Source organism: Mesoplodon mirus (genome assembly GCF_964341445.2).
Source record: "Mesoplodon mirus genome assembly, chromosome: 20".
NCBI classification, from domain to species: domain Eukaryota; kingdom Metazoa; phylum Chordata; class Mammalia; order Artiodactyla; family Ziphiidae; genus Mesoplodon; species Mesoplodon mirus.
Genome location: NC_138996.1, coordinates 11,284,368 through 11,303,956, shown reverse-complemented (window position 1 = coordinate 11,303,956; position 19,589 = coordinate 11,284,368). Strand labels below are relative to the sequence as shown.

At 46.4% G+C, this 19,589-nt stretch overlaps 1 protein-coding gene across 1 annotated transcript; it reads right to left on the bottom strand.

Annotated features, from left to right (window-relative positions):
- Positions 1 to 11,549: 11,549 nt before the first annotated feature.
- LOC309795939 (small ribosomal subunit protein eS25-like) lies at positions 11,550 to 11,966 on the bottom strand (the record flags this gene model as incomplete). The annotated part of the gene is made up of 1 exon (XM_082608748.1): positions 11,550 to 11,966. Exon 1 carries the CDS (start codon positions 11,925 to 11,927, stop codon positions 11,550 to 11,552), a length of 378 nt encoding a protein of 125 aa, XP_082464874.1. The 5' UTR covers positions 11,928 to 11,966.
- Positions 11,967 to 19,589: the final 7,623 nt, after the last annotated feature.

The following is a 19,589-nucleotide window of genomic DNA, read 5'->3' as shown; positions in this document are numbered from 1 at the left end:
ATTAGAGTGGGATCCCCAAGTGGGTTCTTGGCAACCTTTGTCCCGCTTTGGCAAGTTCTAAATTCTAGAGAAAGTGGCCCCTGTGCAGAGATGGGCAATGATCCCTCGGAGAAGGATTCTACTGAGGCCTCTCCACAGACAGCTGTGGCCCATTTCCTAGGACTCTTCTTCAATCCTCAAGTTCCAGGTAAGAGAACCTGAGACATTTCTAACACACCCGTACAGCAGTGGTTCCCAGAGTGTGGTCCCTAGACCAGCAGCAGCCACCATGAGAACTCTAGAAAAGCACGTTCTTGAGCCCCACCCCCTACCTACTGATCAGAAACACAAGCCTGGGCTTCCTTGGTGGCACAGTGGTTAAGAATCCGCCTGCCAATTCAGGGGACACGGGTTCGAGTCCTGGTCCAGGAAGATCCCACATGCCTCAGAGCAACTCAGCCCGTGCGCCACAACGGCTGAGCCTGCACCCTAGAGCCCGCGAGCCACAACTACTGAGCCCGCGTGCTGCAACTACTGAAGCCCACGCACCTAGAGCCCGTGGTCCGCAACAAGAGAAGCCACCGCAGTGAGAAGCCGGCGCACCGCAACTAAGAGTAGCCCCCGCTCGCTGCAACTAGAGAAAGCCCGCGCGCATCAAGGAAGAATCAAGCAGCCAAAAAAAAAAAAAAAAGAAAGAAAAAAAGAAACACAAGCCTCAGAGGTGGCTCTGATGCAAGGCTAACGTTTGAGGACCATCCCCCTGTGGTATCACACACGAGAAGTGGCTACAAGAGAAAACTGAACACAGGCTCAGAAGATTCTTTTTTTTTTTTTTTAGAGAGAGAAAAGTGTCTACTAAGCAGAGTAGAAGTTCCCAGACATGGAACTATTATAATCATCATTTATTTAATACAAATCTAGCAAATGATTTTGAAAGCCTACTAAGTGCATGGTACTCGCTGGGCAGAGGGAGGAGAGAGATTTAAAAAGCTCAGGGTTCCTGCCTACAGTATATCCAGCCATCATCACCATCAGCATCATCATCTTCGAAAAACCCTTCTTAATGCTAATAATAGTCACTTATAATCCACCTATGAGACCTCACAAGGCTTACTGAGCACAAATGTGGCACCCAGCTCTGTGCCCTAAGGTTCCTGCCCCCACGTGATTTACTGTCAAGTTGGGTCAGAACTTGAACACAAGAAGCAGTCATGGTCACCCAAGGTATGGCATAATCATGAGCTAAATTGTGACAAGGCTACACAGGTCTTGTCAACTGGAGTCCTCCTCCAGCTGTAATCACGTGGCCTTCATTCTCACTTTTTCCCCAAAGTCTTGTTTTTTTGTTTTGTTTTGGTTTGGTTTTTTGGTGTGGCATCTTAGTTCCCCCACCAGGGACTGAACCCGCACCCCTGGCAGTGGAAGCATGGAGTCTTAACCACTGGACCGCCGAGGAAGTCTGTCCAGGGTTTTTTGTGTTTTTTTTCTCTTAATCTAGATGGTGGCAATTCTGTTCTCCAAGACATGCAGAGTCAGGCCCTTTTCCATCTTTCTTCTCTCTTATTCTATCAGCAATTTTCTCATCTGCTTTTCAAAGACCCCAAAGAGATGGTCAGGTCAACCTCAGATGCTGCCAGAGTTTCCCAGGAACTTGAGTCGCACTCTCTGAGGCCACTGAGCCCAGAGTCCCCAGGCAGGAGCATCTGGCCACACCTCTGGGGCTGTGAGGAAGGAAGTTGTAATGCTCAGTGGTCAACCAGCCCTGGGAACTTGGGCCTCCTTGGGTGTGCCCATGGAGGTGGGGAAAGCAGTCCTTTGGTGATCTGACCCTGAGAACTCTGGCCTTTACCCCTGGAGCTCTGGGTCCACCCCCTCCAATCTGTCATCTATCTCCCAGAGGGGGTGTTGTGGATATGGCAACAGACACTAGGAAGGAGAGGAAAAGGCCGGTTCTATAAATAAACGGGCTGCTCCCGGATGAGGCACCCTCCTTCCCACTCCCATCCCCTCAACCCTTGTGACAGGCAGAGCAGAGAGCAGCCTTAACGCCAGGGATTAGTGCCATCACAAGGTCATGGTGCCAGGGATTAGTGCAATCACAAGGTCACAGTAGATACCCAGGTCTGTAAATACTCCTGTCGAGCTTTAGTCATTGAATAGGAGCCAGGAGGGGAAAGACCGAGGGAGGAGGGAGAGTTGGATGCCGGCTAGAGCTAGCTTGAAAATCTACAGTAAAAACAACAAAAAAGAAAGAAGCCTGGCTTTCCTCCAGAATGTGAAAATCTATAGAGGGAGTGGAGAAGGGAGGGGAAACGGGCAATTCCCACAAAAGTACTCATTTTTTAGGGGGGTTAGCCTGAACCTCAGAACACAGATCTGTCCCCCAAATGTTGTAAAAAGAAACCCAAGAGCTAATACCGCCAGAAGTTTCAGGATCTCTGGGAATACAGTCAGCATCAGAATTGCTGCAAGTTCAAAGAAGATGAATTTTTGGCACCTCTGCTGGGGAGAATCTCAGAGAAGCAGGAAGAGAGAGCAGGGCTCCTGGGCTGATAGGGCTGGGGAAGAGGCTATACACAGTCTCCTTGGATAAGCAAGGACCACAGAGCAAGGAGATCACTTGTTGGAGGGGCCGCTCTGTGGGTTCTGGGGACCCTCAGGATCCTTAGGTCCTCACCCTCTTTAGGGTCGCACTCTGGGTGGTGCAGGCAGATAGAAATGGTGGAGAAATGTGATCGGGAGATGAAAAGCTCCACGTGGGAACAACTTGCCTAAGTGCGTGGTACCTAAATAAAGAAAGCCATGGTGTGCTGGTGACACAGCCACGGAACTGATATTCTGCCTTTTCACCAGATGAGGGGAGGGCAGACGAGGGTGGATCGGCTGCATTGTCACCAGCAGAGACAAATTCCAGAGCAGCTTGGATGAATCATCTTGGCACACGTACCCTCAAAAATGTTAAATATGGAAGGTGGGGAGATGCCCGTTAGCAAAAGCTAGATTTGGGGTACATAATTTTTGCACCTGGTGTGTCTAATTCTGTTTTCAATGATTGAGTCGTTTGGCTGCTTTTAAGTGAAACTTTGAGTGACTTATCTAAAGACAGACCACCACGAAGCTTCTGTCGTCAGAAGGCAAAGACCTAAGTGACTTAGGGTGACGTGGTGAATGCAAGTAGCTAATCAGAAAAGAAATGAGCTAATTGGGACATGGTCACACATTATTAACATCAAATGCTATACATATCTTTGTTTTCCTTTTAAAACCAAGGTTCTAGCTCCGGAGTGAGTTTGTGTTTACAGCTGATGCTCAGAGGAAAGAGCTGGAACACAGCCTGCCCTCCCCACACCTCCCTTGGAATCTGTGTTGGAGACAGGGCATTGCCTCGGGCACACAGCAGATCTGACGCATTGGGCCAGTTCTTATCCACAGAGAAGAGCCTTGAAATTAAATTCCTCCTTTGCCTTTGAGGACATGGGTTCTACCTCTGCAGAAAATAAAGATTAAGGAAGATTATGATCAAGCAACTGGGAGTATAAGAAACTCTCTTAAGAGGTTCAGAGGTTGAAAGCCAGCCAACAATAGCCATAAAGGCCTTTTGTGTGCTCTTGGAGCTATGAGAATGTGGACTCTATTAGGTGATGTTTAATCAATATGACATATCTTGCTGTCATGTAAAAAGTGAAAACTCAAGGTATCAGTCAAGCAACAGATATTTAGTACGAGTTTGTTGTGTGCAATGAACTGCACAGGCCCCTGCTCCGAAGACATCGTGTCGCGTATCAAATTAGATTGGTGAGTCAAGAAATGTATGGAAAGCCACGAAAAAAAATCCACTGAAATTTTGTACCATTAAATGAGGAGATACACGGACTTAAACTCCACCGAGGAGCTGCACATCGCTTGCTGCTTGAGATCAAGTGAAGTCACCACAGTTAGGGTTAAAGGAAGGCTGAGCCATCATAATCTGTAATTTGATTTAAAGTTTCAAGTCTTTCTTCAGAAATCGTCAGTGATCACATCTCATCTGAGCTCCAGCCAGCCACCCTCCCCTCAGCACGGCTCCGTGTGAAGTCTGTGCAGGCAACGATGCCTTCTTGGCAAAGCCCCTGGGTGAACAGCTACAGCTGCAGCTGTTCCGAGAGCAGGAGAATTTGCGACCTTCACAAGGAGCACATTTGCCTTTGGAGTCCCATGATGACTTTTTTTCAGTGAGAACTCGTAAAAAAGTCATCAGCGACGACAGAGTGCTCCTGATCCGGGTCAGCAGAGTGCACGGACAACACACGTCCCGTGTATACTTCCCAGGACTCAGCAAACCTGGCCGCCTCTGAGCTGAGCTCCTCCAGGTCAGTTTTGCCTCCCATTCTGTTGAGATGCAGCTGCCGAAAAGGCAGCGTACATTCCGAATGCATTTCTCAGTACCCGCAAGCACTCTGAATAAACAGCAGAGACACTGCTCCGAGCACTGGGCAGACTCATTTCCTGATTCTCCTTTGGTTCATCCTCATTCGGGTCCCACCCATGACAAGCAGATACAAGCTGGTAGAAGCCACACATTGACTTTCAACATCAAGGTCAAGAGACCCTGAAAAAAATCGACAGCAGTTACTGCCTAGAACACGCCGTCCAGCCCTTGATTATATAGTCCTGGGTTATTTTGTAATTATGTCTCACCTATCAATGTGTCAAGTGATAAATACCAGTTAGTGTCTTCTATAGATATCATGATCTCCCTTCCCCAAATAGAGGGAACAAGTTACTTCTTTATTCTCCCCAGGCTACACTCCGCAGTCCTGAACACTTAGCAGGAAATGATAAACTGATAAGTTCCAGTCTCCAACTGTCCTGCCCCAACCAGCTAACCGATGTCCTAGCGTCATTAGCCATGGGGTGAGCGCTGCAGAGACAGTGGATGACACGGACATGGCAGAATGCAGAGAGGTGCCTGACAAGCAGAGAGGTTTCAAAACCCATGCCCCATAGATGTTTTTACCTGGTCAAACTTTTTCCCAATCTCAGCCTTGCCAACGAGGATCAATGCACTGATGTAGCTAGTGGTGGGGATCCTATTAGCTCAGAGACCGGTACCTCCGCTACAAGTCTCAGCTGACGTGACCGGTACCTCCGCTACAAGTCTCAGCTGACGTGGTCGTTACAGTTTTTCCTGAGCTTCAGTAGGTCTGGCAGAATTATCCTATGTAATCTTAATATGCAAAACAGAGAAAACTACTTCTCTTCATACAATAAGATATTCCAAGATCTATGCTAAGTGGTAGGGAATACATAGGAGTAAGAGAGGGTTACGCGTGAACAGGGAAAGAGGCATGTAAACTGAGAAGGGCCATGAAGGGTTAACGGGGTTAAGCTAGAAGGTCATCCAGGGCACATCGAGGAGGACGGACACAAAGGAAGGAATGGTTCATTCTACTGGGGGGCAGTGACAGGAAAGATTACCCAGGTGAGGGGACATTTGATCTTCGTCTTGAAAGGTGAGTAGGTTTCTGTTGATGATGGGGCGGGGGCGGGGGGGAACACGGTGCTCAGAAGAGAGGAATCATGAGTAAAGACTCAGCAGTGAAATAGCAGCTACAGGGACTTCCCTGGCAGTCCAGTGGTTAGGACTCTGTGCTCCCACTGCAGGGGGCACGGGTTCGATCCCTGGTCGGAAAAGTAAGACCCCACATGCTGCTTGGTGTGGCCGAAATTTTAAAAATATATAAAAAATAAAAAGCAGATCCATCAGGGGATTTGGAAGTCGCTTCTCACGGCCAAGCAAAGGGGTTAAGGAGGCACAGGGAGAAATAAGGGCAGGAGAAATGTGGGGCAAGGTTATGAAGGGACTTGTAAAGCCAGGCTAAGGGGTTTGGGTGTCATTCTGCAGGCAAACAGGAGCCACTGAAAGTTTTTAAAACCACAGAGACACATAATCAGATCTCTGTTACAGAGGGATCGGCCTTGACGCTGTACTGAAGAAGGATTGGAGGGGTAGACCCAGGAAGACATCTCACTCTCCTGCTTGAAATATTCCAAGGGATTAAAATAAATCCAGGCTTCTCATCGTTACTCAAAAGGGCCCCGCCCACTCCTCCACTGCCTTCTCAGGGATCTACAGCCACCCGGCCCTTTGTCAGCGCTTCTCATGCCCTTTGTCAGCGCTTCTACAGCCACCGGGCCCTTTGTCAGCGCTTCTCACACGTGGCCAGTCTTTCTGCCTGAGGACCCTTGCACTTCCTCACTGTTTGTCTTGCCTGGAGTGTTGACCTTGGGCTCTCCCCAGGACTCCTTCTCAACCAGGAGGCCTCCGTTGTAAGCTCAGACCATTTTAATGTACTGTATACATGTGAGTCTTTAGCTTTTTAAATTACTATCTGTTGCCGCCTCAAAGAGCCTTCACGAGGGAAGGGGTCGTTCTTGTCTTATTCGCCAACCTTAGACGCTGAATGAATGAATGGAATTAAAGAGTGTGAAGCAGCGAGAATTCATCCGGCTTGGTGACTAAATGGACATGGGTGGGGAGAGAGAAGGGGGAAGGAAGACCGAGATTTAGGTTTCCGGATTGGGTGACCGAGCCGATGGTTATCCGTGACAGAGACGGCGAATGCAGGGGCGAGAGATTTTGGTTTTTTTTTTTGGCCACACCCGCGGGGCTTCTGGGATCTTAGTTCCCGGAGCAGGGATCCAAGCTGGCCATCCGGGCAGTTCGAACCCCTGGACCGCCAGGGAAGTCCCGGGAGAGACTTCTGAGGCAAACTGCGTGAGCTCAGTGTTAGGTGAATTCACTTTGGGACATTCCAGGGTAGGAGACCAGGAAGCAATTGGATATGGGAATCTAGAGCGAAGGACAAAGGTCCAAACCAAAGACACAGATCTAGGAGCTGTCAGCACATTCGGCAGCTGGAGTCCAAGGAAAGACATCAGTTAAACCGGAGAAGGAGAGGGTGTGGCTGTGAGGGGGAGAAACAGGAGGCGAGCGCTGGGCCTGAGAACACGCCTCCCACGTGGGGAAGAAAGCAGGTCCGTGCATCCCAGGCTTCCCCAGGACTCCTGGGATGGTGGTCCCACTGCTGGCTGGGCAGATGCCACGATGCTGGGACTCAGGAAGGGTTTATAGAGCCTTCCAGGGCTTGGCCTCGGAGAAAAGAACAAAAGGGTTCAGTCCCCCAGAGACCCACCAAGGAATGAATGGCGTTTAACCAGCTGCTTTGGACCCGTGCGCAGGAGTTTGATCAATACACTGTGTGCACGAATCTTCAATCTAAACAACATAGTTTCCTTTCTGAAAAAGAGACATTCTGGGAGAGTGCATAAGCCCACTTTTACAATTCCCCACTGTACCTGTTTATTTGAATAAGGTACACTTCAAAGAACCATAGTCTAAACTCATTAACAAAGAAAGAAGAATGTAAGTTATAATCTTCTAAAAATAACGCTACAAGTGTTTTTTTTCTTCCTTCTAGTTTTTTTTTTCCTCCACGGGCTTTGCAAAGCACAGTTAAAATCATATATATTATCATATATATATATGTATACGTATATATGTGTGTATACATGTATTCACTTCCTTTGGATGTACTCAGTCGTCCCTTGGTGTCTTCAGGGGGGATTGGTTCCACTGGATACCAAAATCCGTGGATGCTCAAGTCGCTTACACAAAATGATGTAGTATTTGCATCTAAGCTATACACATCATCCCATCTACTTTAAATCATCTCTAGTTATAATACCTAATACAATGTAAATGCTATGTAAATAGTTGCCAGAACTCAGCAAATTCAAGTTCTGCTTTTCAGAACTTTCTGTGTCTTTTTCCTGAATATTTTTGATCTGCAGTTGTTTGAATCTGCAGATGTGGAACCCACAGACAGAGAGGGTTGACTACATCCCTATCTATCTGTCTATCTATCATCTGTCTATCTAAATCATTGTATCTTGCTTTTTCTTCCAAACATGATCTTGTATTTTTTTCCATGCAGCCTCAACATTTTGATGACTGTATAATATTCTTTCCTTATTGTTACTGAACTTTTAGACTATTTCTATTTTTTCTCTATTTAAAATATATAATGATCTTTAGAAATTGTTGGGGATTCCCTGGCAGTCCAGTGGTTAGGACTCCACGCTTCCACCGCAGGAGGCCCAGGTTTGAACCCTGGTCGGGGAACTAAGATCCCTCATGCCTCTTGGCATGGCCAAAAGTTATAAATAAATAAATAAATAAATAAATAAATAAATAAATAAATAAATAAATAAATTGTTGTATGTTAGTTTGCTCAGGCTGCCATAGCAAAGTACCACAGACTGGCTTAAACAACAAATTTATTTTCTCACAGTTCTGGAGGCTAGAACTCTGAGATTAAGGTGTGGGTAGGGTTGGTCTCTTCTGAGGCCTCTCTCCTCACCTTGCAAATGGTCCCCTTCTCGCTGTGTCCTCATGTGGTTTTCACTGGGTATGTCCTAATCTCCTCTTCTTATAGGACACTAGTCATATTGGATGAAGGCCCACCCTAAGGGCCTCATTTTAACTTAGATCTTTAAAGACCGCATGTCCAAATACAGCCACCTTCTGAAGGCATTAGGACTTCAACATGGCAGTTTTGGGGGGGACACGATTCAGTTTACAGCACATTGTGTATAATTTTTTTCTCACCTGCATTTCAGATTGTTTCCTTTGGATAGATTCCTAGAGTGCAAATCACTGGGCTAAAAAATAAAAAATACTTTAAGGCTTTTAAAAATTGCTTTCCCAAAAGGATGTAACAATCGGTACTGTAGCAATCCACTTAAAAAAATACTTTTAAAATAAGAGAATGGGGCTTCCCTGGTGGTGCAGTGTTTGAGAGTCCGCCTGCCGATGCAGGGGACACGGGTTCGTGCCCCGGTCCGGGAAGATCCCACATGCCGTGGAGCGGCTGGTCCCGTGAGCCATGGCCGCTGAGCCTGCGCGTCCGGAGCCTGTGCTCCACAACGGGAGAGGCCACAGCAGTGAGAGGCCCGCGTACCGCAAAAAAAAAAAAATAATAAAATAAAATAAAATAAGAGAATGAATCAACGAAGGATTTTGTTCTGCTGCATCTAACAGAAACTCACCTCCAATAACTTAACTCAACAGGGGTTTGTTCTGGGACTTACATCGCAGCCCAGAAGCAGTCTAGAATTTGTGCAGGGGCTCCAGGGCAGCACCAATGTCGATGTCGCTGGTCCACCTTAGTTCCTGCCTCCCGTCTTTCCCATCTTTACCGCGTGGCTTTCAGGTCTGTGGCCTTTGCACTGCACTCTCTCTGCCTCTCGCCCCCAGGTCATTCCTGGCTGCTTCCTCATGTCCTTCAGATTTTTATTCCAAAGTCACCTTCTCAACAGCACATTTGCTGGCCTCTACATCCAAACTTCACCTCCCCTTTATTTCCAAGCCTTCTTTCCTGCTTCATTCTTTTCTTCTTAGCACTTACTGTTATTTAATGTATATTTTAAAATTATTTCTATATTTTGTGGGGTTTTTTCCTCCTCTAGGATGTAAACATCATGAAGGCGGAGGATTTGTCCCTTTTGTTCATTATCGCACGTTTGCATACACACATAAGTGCACGCGCACACACACACACACACACTTCCACTCTTAGGAAAGACTAAGCCCAAACTGATCCTTCCTCCCTCCCTCCCTCCCTCCCTTATTTCAGTTTCTGAGGTGGCTTATCCAAGGTCACACACAAAGTTAGTGACAAGCCAGAAGAACCTGAACCCTAGTTTCCTGAGTTTTCTGCCCTTTCCAGCATTCCTAAACAAGAAGTCATGGACCCTGAAGAAACAGCCTGATGGGTTTATAAATATAGATTGCTGGTTGAATTTAGATTTCACAAAGCTTTTTATTTTTTTGAATTTTTATTGGAATATAGTTGCTTTACAATGTCGTGTTAGTTTCAGGTGTACAGCAAAGTAAATCAGTTATACATATACATATATCCACTCCTTTTTAGATTCTTTTCCCATATAGGTCATTACAGAGTATTGAGTAGAGTTCCCTGTGCAGGTTCATCTTATCTATTTTATGTGTAGTGGTGTGTATATGTCAATCTCAGTCTCCCAGTTTATCCCCCCCCTCATCCTCTGGTAAACATGTTTATTTTCTACATCTGTAACTCTATTTCTGTTTTGTAAATAAGTTCATTTGTACCATTTTTTTAGATTCCACATATACACGATATCATATGATATTTGTCTTTCTCTGTCTGACTTACTTCACTCAGCATGACAATCTCTAGGTCCATCCACGTTGCTGCACAAAGCTTTTGAAACACAGCACTAAGGCCATTATTTTAAAGTCGGTAGTACAGTACTTCCAATTACTGACGTTTCTGGGGAAGTAGGAGGGAGAGGCTAAAGTATGGGTTTGTTCTGCCATCTTTATTCAATTCCTGATGAATCCTTAGCCCACTTTTCCAAAATTCCTTATAAAATAGAGAACACTGTAAATAATATGTTAACATTTGTGTAAAACAGGAGGTTAAAAATGTATTAGAATGTTCTTACAGATGTACAGAATATCTCTGGAAAGACACATGAGAAGCTGTCCAAGATGATTGTGGGGAGAGGCAATGGGCGGCTGGGGGCACAGGTGGGAGAGGTGACTGGCCACCATGAGACCCAAGGCTACCTTTGAATATGGTTACAAAAAGATAAAACAGGCAAAAGACCCAAACTCTTCAGTCAGTGCATTGCCCCAGGTGCAGCCTGCTCATCATGTCAGGTGTGGACGCTACCAGCTCCCCATGTAATGTGGCCCCGCGCATGTCTCTGACCTCATCTCCCAGACATTCCCCTTGTATGGGGGATACACTCGCTCCTGCAACAAGGGCCTTCTTGCTGTTCCTTGAACAAGCAGAACTCGGTGCCACAAGGGGCCTTTGACCTATGTTGCCTGGGCCTGGATCCCTCCTCTCCCTCCTTGCATGGCTCACTCCTTCACTTCTGCAGGTCTCTGCTCCGCTGTCACCTCCTGGGGGCATCCTTCCCTCACCACCTCGGATCCCCATTGCTCTCTGCTCCTCCCATACCACTTCCTCTGCCTGTCACTTACTCATAGGTTTCCTTGCTCATATGAGCGCCGGGAGCCTGGGACTCTTTCCCCGAGCACCTAGAATAGGGCCCACCCCAAAGACGGCACTCCATACATGTTTTCTTTTCTTTTTTAAAAAATTTACTTATTTATTTATTTATTTTATTTATTTATTTTTGGCTGCATTGGGTCTTCATTGCAGTGCGCGGGTTTCTCACTGCGATGGCTTCTCTTGTTGCAGAGCACAGGCTCTAGGCGCGCGGGCTTCAGTAGTTGTGGCACGCAGGCTCAGTAGTTGTGGCTCGTGGGCTCTAGAGCACAGGCTCAGTAGTTGTGGCTCGTGGGCTCTAGAGCGCAGGCTTAGTAGTTGTGGTGCACAGGCTTAATTGCTCCCCAGCACGTGGGATCTTCCCGGACCAGGGCTCAAACCTGTGTCCCCTGCATTGGCAGGCAGATTCTTTTTTTTTTTGATTTAATAAAGTTTTATTTTTCACAATATACAGTTGGTGGGACCTGTTCATGCATGTTCACTAGCAGCTGGAGCATCTCCACCCTTGGTATTTCCGGTATACATTACTTGAGCTCTGTGCTTTGAAACCAGTTTAATAAGTCCTTTACTAAGAAGCTCCTGCAGGGCTGCCCTGGTCAGGGAACCATGAATCCTCAGTCTCTCAGAGACGACAGCTGGACTTATAAGCTTATAGTTGGGAACTTCTTTACAGAGTTTGTCATATGTTGCTTTGTAAAATAAGACTAGGTTATTGAGCTTGTCCCGAACTTTGCCTTTGGACCACTTCTTCTTTTTGGCCTCGCCCCCAGATTTGTTCACAGGGTCTTTGTCTTTTTTGGCTGACTTTCCAGCATCTTTTTTCTTCTTGTTGTCCTTGGGCGGCATAGCAAAGCCGGGAGAGCAACTGCTACCACTGCGCCTCGTTAAGATGTCGGACAAAAAGGGCAGGCGGATTCTTAACCCCTGAGCCACCAGGGGAAATCCAGCCCCTGCAACTCTTAATATTCTGTTTTTTCCTAACTTGGGGGCTTCATTTTCTCAGAGCAACTTTCTTCACCAGCCATAGGTGATCTCACACCCAGCTTTGACGCACCCAAGAGGACCTGGATGTTTAAATTCAGCTCTAGGCTCTCTCGGCCTTAGCACCATCTTCTGAGAAACCTCCGAGCCATGACAGCCAAGTGGAGGAAGAAGAAAATGCGCAGGCTGACGCGCAAAAGAAGAAAGGTGAGGCAGAGGTCCAAGTAAACTTGTCCACCCATGGAAGCCACAGAAACAGAAACAAGGGCAGCCAGGGGCCAGGGACGCTGGTACAAATTGTTGGACTGCGTGCCCACCGTCTAGAACTTGTCTCAATGGATCTAAAGCATCTATGGCCATTCTGATCGCCTCAGCCACCTTTGAGAGACCCACCTTACTTGTATCAAAGTGGTCCCATTAGGTCCTTTGCCCTGGACGTGGACATTCGTGGGTCACAGACCCACCCCTGGACCAATCAACTAAGCCATGTAGGTGGGACAGGGTGATGGGCTCAAACTAAAGCAGGGATCTATTGGTGACCAAGTGACGGTACCAGGGAGAACACGGAGACTCCCCTCTGGAACCAGAGTTGGGCGGGAGAAAGGGCGTTCTCAAGAGAGCTGAGGTGTAGGGAGGGACATTCTCCAAAGCTGAGATACGTGAACGAGTGCACTGGGCCGCTGAGCACGGGAGCCAGTCCCCCATGACTGGTAATTATAATATAATGTGCTTTCCAGCTCTCCCCTCAAGCCTTCCCAACCCTCTCACCAAATGCTCATTGGCTTTTTGCCCCACCTAGTTACCAGCGATCCTCTTCCAAATCAGTGACTTTGATGGGAATTGTATCGTTACTGTTTTCTAGAATTACTGAGCTTTGCCATGGGCACAGGCTGCAGACCAACGGCTCCTCTTACCAAAGTCACCTGAAGTGATGTGGGCGGAGGTGCTCTTTTCCTCATGAATTCTTCCACCTGCAGTTGACGCGCGCTTTATTTTACTTCCCTTTTCACATCTGTCACCCAGCTCGGCCCTCTGCCACCTGGTGTGACTATTACTCCTCCTTCCTTCCATATTGAGCAACGCTGTTGTCTCCTCTCGAGGGCGGCACAGGGCCCTGGCAACCCCGGCAGTGTGTCCACTTACTCGTAAACAGTCGTGACTTCTGCAATCTTAGCACGAGAAGGGCCCATAGCAGCCAGCTGGTCCAACTCTATATCTTACCGGGGAGAAAAAGAAGCTAAACTATTATATCTGAGTTTCTCAAGGTCACTCAGGACAGCAGGGGCACAGGATAGCTGAGGTCTTGGTGCTTTTTGGTTCCTAACACAGTGATGTCGCCAGGAACAGGATAAAACGACCAGCAAAAAATAGAAACGGGGGTGGTGCAGAGAACCACACAAGCGGTTCCTCGGGTCCTGTGACCAAAATTCCCCACTGTCATCCTGCACTTTTTATTCTCTCTTAAAATAAATCCGTTCCCCTTATGAACACATGCACTGCAGGACCCCTCACCAAGACAGGAGGAGACTCCTGTCTTGCTCAGCAGATGGTTATCAAGCCACTATCATGCTCTGTGGGGAATGGAAAAAAACAAAGAAAACACTCCAAACCAAACACCCCAGCCAAGCAAACAAACAAAAAACACATTAGTTATGGTCCCTAACCATGGGAAAGTTTTCAACCGGTTTGGGGGGAAAGGCCAAAAATATTTGATCAAGTTTAGGATACAAGGACTGTCAGAGAGCAGGGTGGGATGTTATTGAACACGTGGTAGAGACCAGCTTCCCAATATTGCCCTTACTCTGCATCTTGTCATCGTCCTATGTAAAAGAAAATGGAATAAAAACTTCCCCCAACCTCCATAAAGATGCCCCCAAGTCTCCTCCAGTTGACTTTAGAGGTTGAATAAACATAATTATTGTGGAAAAGGGATAAACATCAAGGGCCAGGAGCTCAGAGGTCGAGAAGAGTGTTTGGGGAAACTCCTCTCGAGGCTCTGATTACCACCCCTCTTCTGGCTTATTCACCAGCTCCTCATTCGATGTATGAGAAACTGAAATCCTGTAGCAGAGGAGGGGAGAATAGGACCAGAACTCAGATTGCCTGGTTTGTCAACTTTCAAACGATCACATGGAAGCAGCAGGTGCACACAGGTTTTAAAAAATCAAATAGTGCTACAAGGCTTATCACAAAAAGTAGCTCCTTTCTTCAACTGCCACCCTTACCTGAGAGGCGGTCACTTTCAACTTGGCTGAGTCTGATGCGCTTTACCTTCTTACTTTCATATATTGTGCTTATGCTGCAAGTTCTTGATTTTTCCTTCTAGGGACATCTTACTATGAAATATGAGATTTTAGCTCCCTTACTACTCTCCCGTCCAGTTACATAACGATTTTAAAATTTTATTTACTTATTTATTTATTTTTGGCCGCGTTGGGTCTTCGTTGCTGCGCGCGGGCTTTCTCTAGTTGCAGCGAGCGGGGGCTACTCTTCGTTGCGGCGTGCAGGCTTCTCATCGCGGTGGCTTCTCTTGTTGCGGAGCACCGGCTCTAGGCGTGCAGGCTTCAGTAGTTGTGGCTCGTGGACTCTAGAGCACAGGCTCAGTAGTTGTGGCGCACAGGCTTAATTGTTCCCTGGCATGTGGGATCTTCCCAGACCAGGGCTCAGACCCGTGCCCCCTGCATTGGCAGGCGGATTCTTAACCACTGCACCACCAGGGAAGTCCCACATAACAATTTTATCAAATCAGTGTTCCATGTTTACATTAGTATTAAATATTTATGTAAACATTGTTCAGAGAGGAGCCATGTAGCACATGGTGATTACCTTTTCTTTCCTATATAACTTTTTTTTTTTTTTTTTTTTTTTTTTTTTTTTTTTTTGCGGTACGCGGGCCTCTCACTGCTGTGGCCTCTCCCATTGCGGAGCACAGGCTCCGGACGCGCCGGCTCAGCGGCCATGGCTCACGGGCCCAGCCGCTCCACGGCATGTGGGATCTTCCCGGACCAGGGCACGAACCTGTGTACCCTGCATCAGCAGGCGGACTCTCAACCACTGCGCCACCAGGGAAGCCCCTATATAACTTTTTGTTTTTCCTGGAATTAATAATTGCCTCTTTGTTGTTTAATTGGTTTTTTATGTCTTTAATTCATCTTCTAACTTTATGAATTATAAAATTATAATTTAAGAAGTATAAAATTCTTAATTTTATAAATTAGAATATAATTCTATAACTAATAAGAACTATACAGTTCTTCCTAATACATCCAAACACATCAGGTGATCTCCCAATTTCTTATTTTTTCTTTTGAATGTCTCTGAGATTCCACAGTCCTGAATTTCTCTGGCCTCCAGCTCAGATATGGACTGCTTTTTCGTAGGTCTGATGCACAGCCATGATTCTGAAACTTCCCTTCATCTTCATCCTGGGAATTCCCTCCACCTCTCTCCTGTGTTAGGCCTATTTTCCAAGGATCTTAGTTTGTCTCTTCCTTTGTTTGGGAGGAATGCATCTTCCAGTAGCTTTTTGGGAATGGGGTAAAGGGAAGTGAATTTTTTGAGACCATGGAGGCCTGAAAAATATCTTTATTCTGTCCACATGTTTGGTTTACACTTCTGTTGGGTACAGAAGTCTAGGTTATAAACCATTTTTCCCTTTTGAGGTCTTTTGAAGACCTTGATCCTTTTGTCCTGCTGTTCAGAAGTCTGATGCCATTCTGACTCCTTGACTTCTCTGAGTGTGACCTGTTTCCAGAAGCTTTTGGGATTTTCTCTTTACCCCTGAAGTTCTGAAGTCTCACAGTAATGTATCTTGGTGAGGGTTTGTTTTCATTCAGTGTGTTGGACACTCATTGGCCCTTCTAATTGGGAAACTGATGTACCTCAGTTCCAGGATTCTATCTTGATTTAGTTTCTCTGTTTTCTCTTTTTGTACCTGTTACTTTGCAGGTACTGAGACTCCTGAATTTATATCAATTTTTTTCATCTTTCCTACTTTCCACCTTTTTGTCTTTCTGTTTTACTTTCTGGTAGAGTCCCTCAACTTTATCTTTCAATCCTCCTATTGAATTTTTTTCTATCATATTTCTAACCTCCATGACGTCTTTCTTATTTTCTGTATGCTCTCTCTCTCTTTAAAGGGCATCCTGATTTTTGTGTGTGTGTGTGTGGTACGCAGGCCTCTCACTGCTGTGGCCTCTCCCGTTGCAGAGCACATGCTCCAGACGCGCAGGCTCAGAGGCCATGGCTCACAGGCCCAGCCACTCCGCGGCATGTGGGATCTTCCCAGACCGGGGCATGAACCCGTGTCCCCTGCATCAGCAGGCAGACTCTCAACCACTGTGCCACCAGGGAAGCCCCGACATCCTGATATTTTTTAAAAGGTATTATCATTTAAAAAATAAACACAGTATCTTTTTTACCTCAATATTATAGTATTTTTTTCTCTCCCTGCATTGCCTCTGTTTCTTCAAAGTTCCCCCTACTCCCCCGATTTGTTTTAGTCTACCTTTTATGTTGGAGGATTCCCTCAAATATTCGATGTTTCTTTTTTTTTTTTTTTTTTGGCCACGCCACGCATCTTGTGGGATTTTAGTTCCCCAACCAGGGATCGAACCCACGGCTTCAGCCGTGAGAGCTCAGAGTCCTAACCACTGGACTGCCAGGGAAGTCCCTATTCAATGGTTCTTGGTGGTGGTTCACAGTTATGAGCGAGGCACTAAAATCTATTCGAAAGTGTTGAGCATAAGTGAGCGGCCTGAAGACAGGTGGGTGCACCAAAGCCATTGTACCAGGAGACAAATACCTGATTCTGTAGCCTTTGTCCCTTGAGCTGGAATGTTTTCCAATGAGATTACACCCCCACGTTCCTGCCTGGGGTTGGGGGTGAGAATTGGAGAGGTATAAGCCTTCTTCAGCATTTTTCCAGCCAAACTGGGCAAGGGAGACGGGGGGTGAGTGGTGGCATTCTGTTCATTATGCGGCTGTCACTCCACCGTCTTATTTCTGTCCTCGGTGGAGCCTGGACCCTAAGCCCTGAGCCTTCCTTGTTCAACCTCAGTCTTCTTCCTCCTCACGCAAGGTTTCAACCCATCTTCCTGTTTCCAGCCCCACCCAAACCATACCTCCCTCCCCACTCCTTTCAGAGGCTCCTGGTCCTTGAATCCCCCAGCCTGTCTGGGGCTTGGAGAAGCCGAACAGCTGGTTTCTTGCTGCTTCCAATCTGCACAGGTCTAGGTTTTTCTGATATAGTAGGTAGGTTAGTTTCCACTGATCGTAGCTTTTGTGTTTCTTAAAGGTTTAACATTTATTGTTGGTTGTGGCTGTTTTCACATTCTTTGTCCTTGAGGATGTATGCGCCTTTCCTCCCTTACTGCCATTTTAGTGGAGGTTTGCAAAGCAGCAGAGATAAAATTATGTGTTCAGTAGACCATGCTTGACTCAGATTTCCGCATGCCTATTTGAAAATTCACTGTTCCAGCTTTCTTTCTTTCCTCTGTTTCTCTCCTTCCCTTCCTCCCTTCCTCCCTTCCTCCCTCCTCCCTTCTCTCCCTCTTTCCTTCTTTTTCTTCCTTCCTCAATCCCTCCTCTCTCTTTCTCTCTTCTAGAACGCTGTTCCTCCCTCCTTGACTGCGTTGGGGAGGCTCTGCTCTTTCAAATACTTCGCATATAAGCAGTACCTTGGACTCTGGTTTTAATTTAAACACATCATGGCTCTGCAACGGACTTAGAAATACCAACAATCCACAGTCTGCCCTTCCTAATCTCTTGCCTTCCTTGTGCTTGCTGGGAAAACTCTTTGGTATTTCTAGGAAGAAGAGTACTGGCATTTCATCCATGGCAGGTCCAACAAATTTTGTTCAGAGTTTGAGTTCCAGAACCTTGGTCCAGGGAGCATAGTGAGAGAGAGCAAAGAGCTCTTGACCAGGAAGGAAAATGGGGCCAGGTGAGGGTGGGACAGGGTATTAATTAACTGATGAATTAATTCAAAAATATGTATTGAGTGTCTACTATATTGCAGGCATTGTCATAGGTACAGGGGTTACGGAAATGAGTAAGACATTCAGAGTCTGGGGGGTAAGACAAACAGATAAGCAAACACAACATAAGTGTAAGTGCCCTTCATGCTCAACAAAATTAATTTAGCATCTACTGAATGTCAGGCTCTGTACTACTGGGCATTTTTATTTTATTTATTCCTTATAATAATGTTGTATGTTAAGCATTATTATACCTATTTTTAAAATTAAAAAAATTAATTATTTACTGTTTTTAAGAATTTTTTATTGATACGTTTTTCTTAAATTTTTATTGGAGTATAGTTGTTTTACAATATTGTGTTCGTTTCTACTGTACAGCAAAGTGAGTCAGCTACACATATACATATATTCCCTCCTTTTTGGAATTCCTTCCCATTTAGGTCACCACAGAGCACCGAGTAGCGTTCCCTGTGCTATACAGTAGGTCCTCATTAGTTATCTATTTTATACATAGTATCAATAGTGTATATATATCAATCCCCATCTCCCAATTCATCCCACCCCACCCCTTTCCCCCTTGGTATCCATATGTTTTTTTCTCTATGTCTGTGTCTCTATACCCATTTTAATATAAGGAAGCTGTCAAAATAGAGGAATATACAAATTTACCCTTCCTCTCTCTCTCCCTCTCTTTCTTTCTTCCTTCCTTCCTTTTTTCCTTTTATTTCTTTCTTCCTCAGTCCCTCCCGCTCTCCCCTCCTCCCCTTCTCTTTCCATGGGAGATATGAGCCATCCCTCTTGTGCCCCTGCTGGGCTCAGTGTCCATCTGCAGAACTGAAGGCAGGGGCTCTGGTTAGCGCAGAAGATCCCGTCTGAAACTGGCTATTCATCCTTGGACATCACCCGTGCCAGTCTCCTCCCTCCCAACTCCAAATCTAGGGAGAGCATCTCCTGTTGGATCAGAAGGAGAATACATGTCCCACTGGTAACCAGCAGTGTTACTGAGCGCCGTCTTCAGCATGGAAAGGACCAGGGGAAATCAAGTCCTGAAAACCTTGCACTAAAACTGTCCCAAACCACAAAAAACTCAGATGTGCCATCCTTTTTCTCTTTCTCATTTTTTTTTCCCTTTCCTTTTTCTTTTTTTCTTTTTTTTTTTTTTCTTTTTTTTGCTGTACATGGGCCTCTCACTGTTGCGGCCTCTCCAGTTGTGGAGCACAGGCTCCAGACGTGCAGGCCCAGCGGCCATGGCTCACGGGCCCAGCCGCTCCGCGGCATGTGGGATCCTCCCGGACCGGGGCACGAACCCGTGTCCCCTGCATCAGCAGGCGGACTCTCAACCACTGTGCCACCAGGGAAGCCCCTCCTTTTTCTTGTCAAGAACAAAAATGTACCAGAGTATTGAGACACCAGCTAAGGAATGGCCATGAGGACGGAGGGGCGGGGAGGGACAGGGTTAGGTCTAGAGAGATTCTTTAGAGAAGCAGATCAGCTGTCTGTCCCCCCTGGGGAAGATCAAGGGGGTCATGTGGGTGAGTTGGGGAGAGGG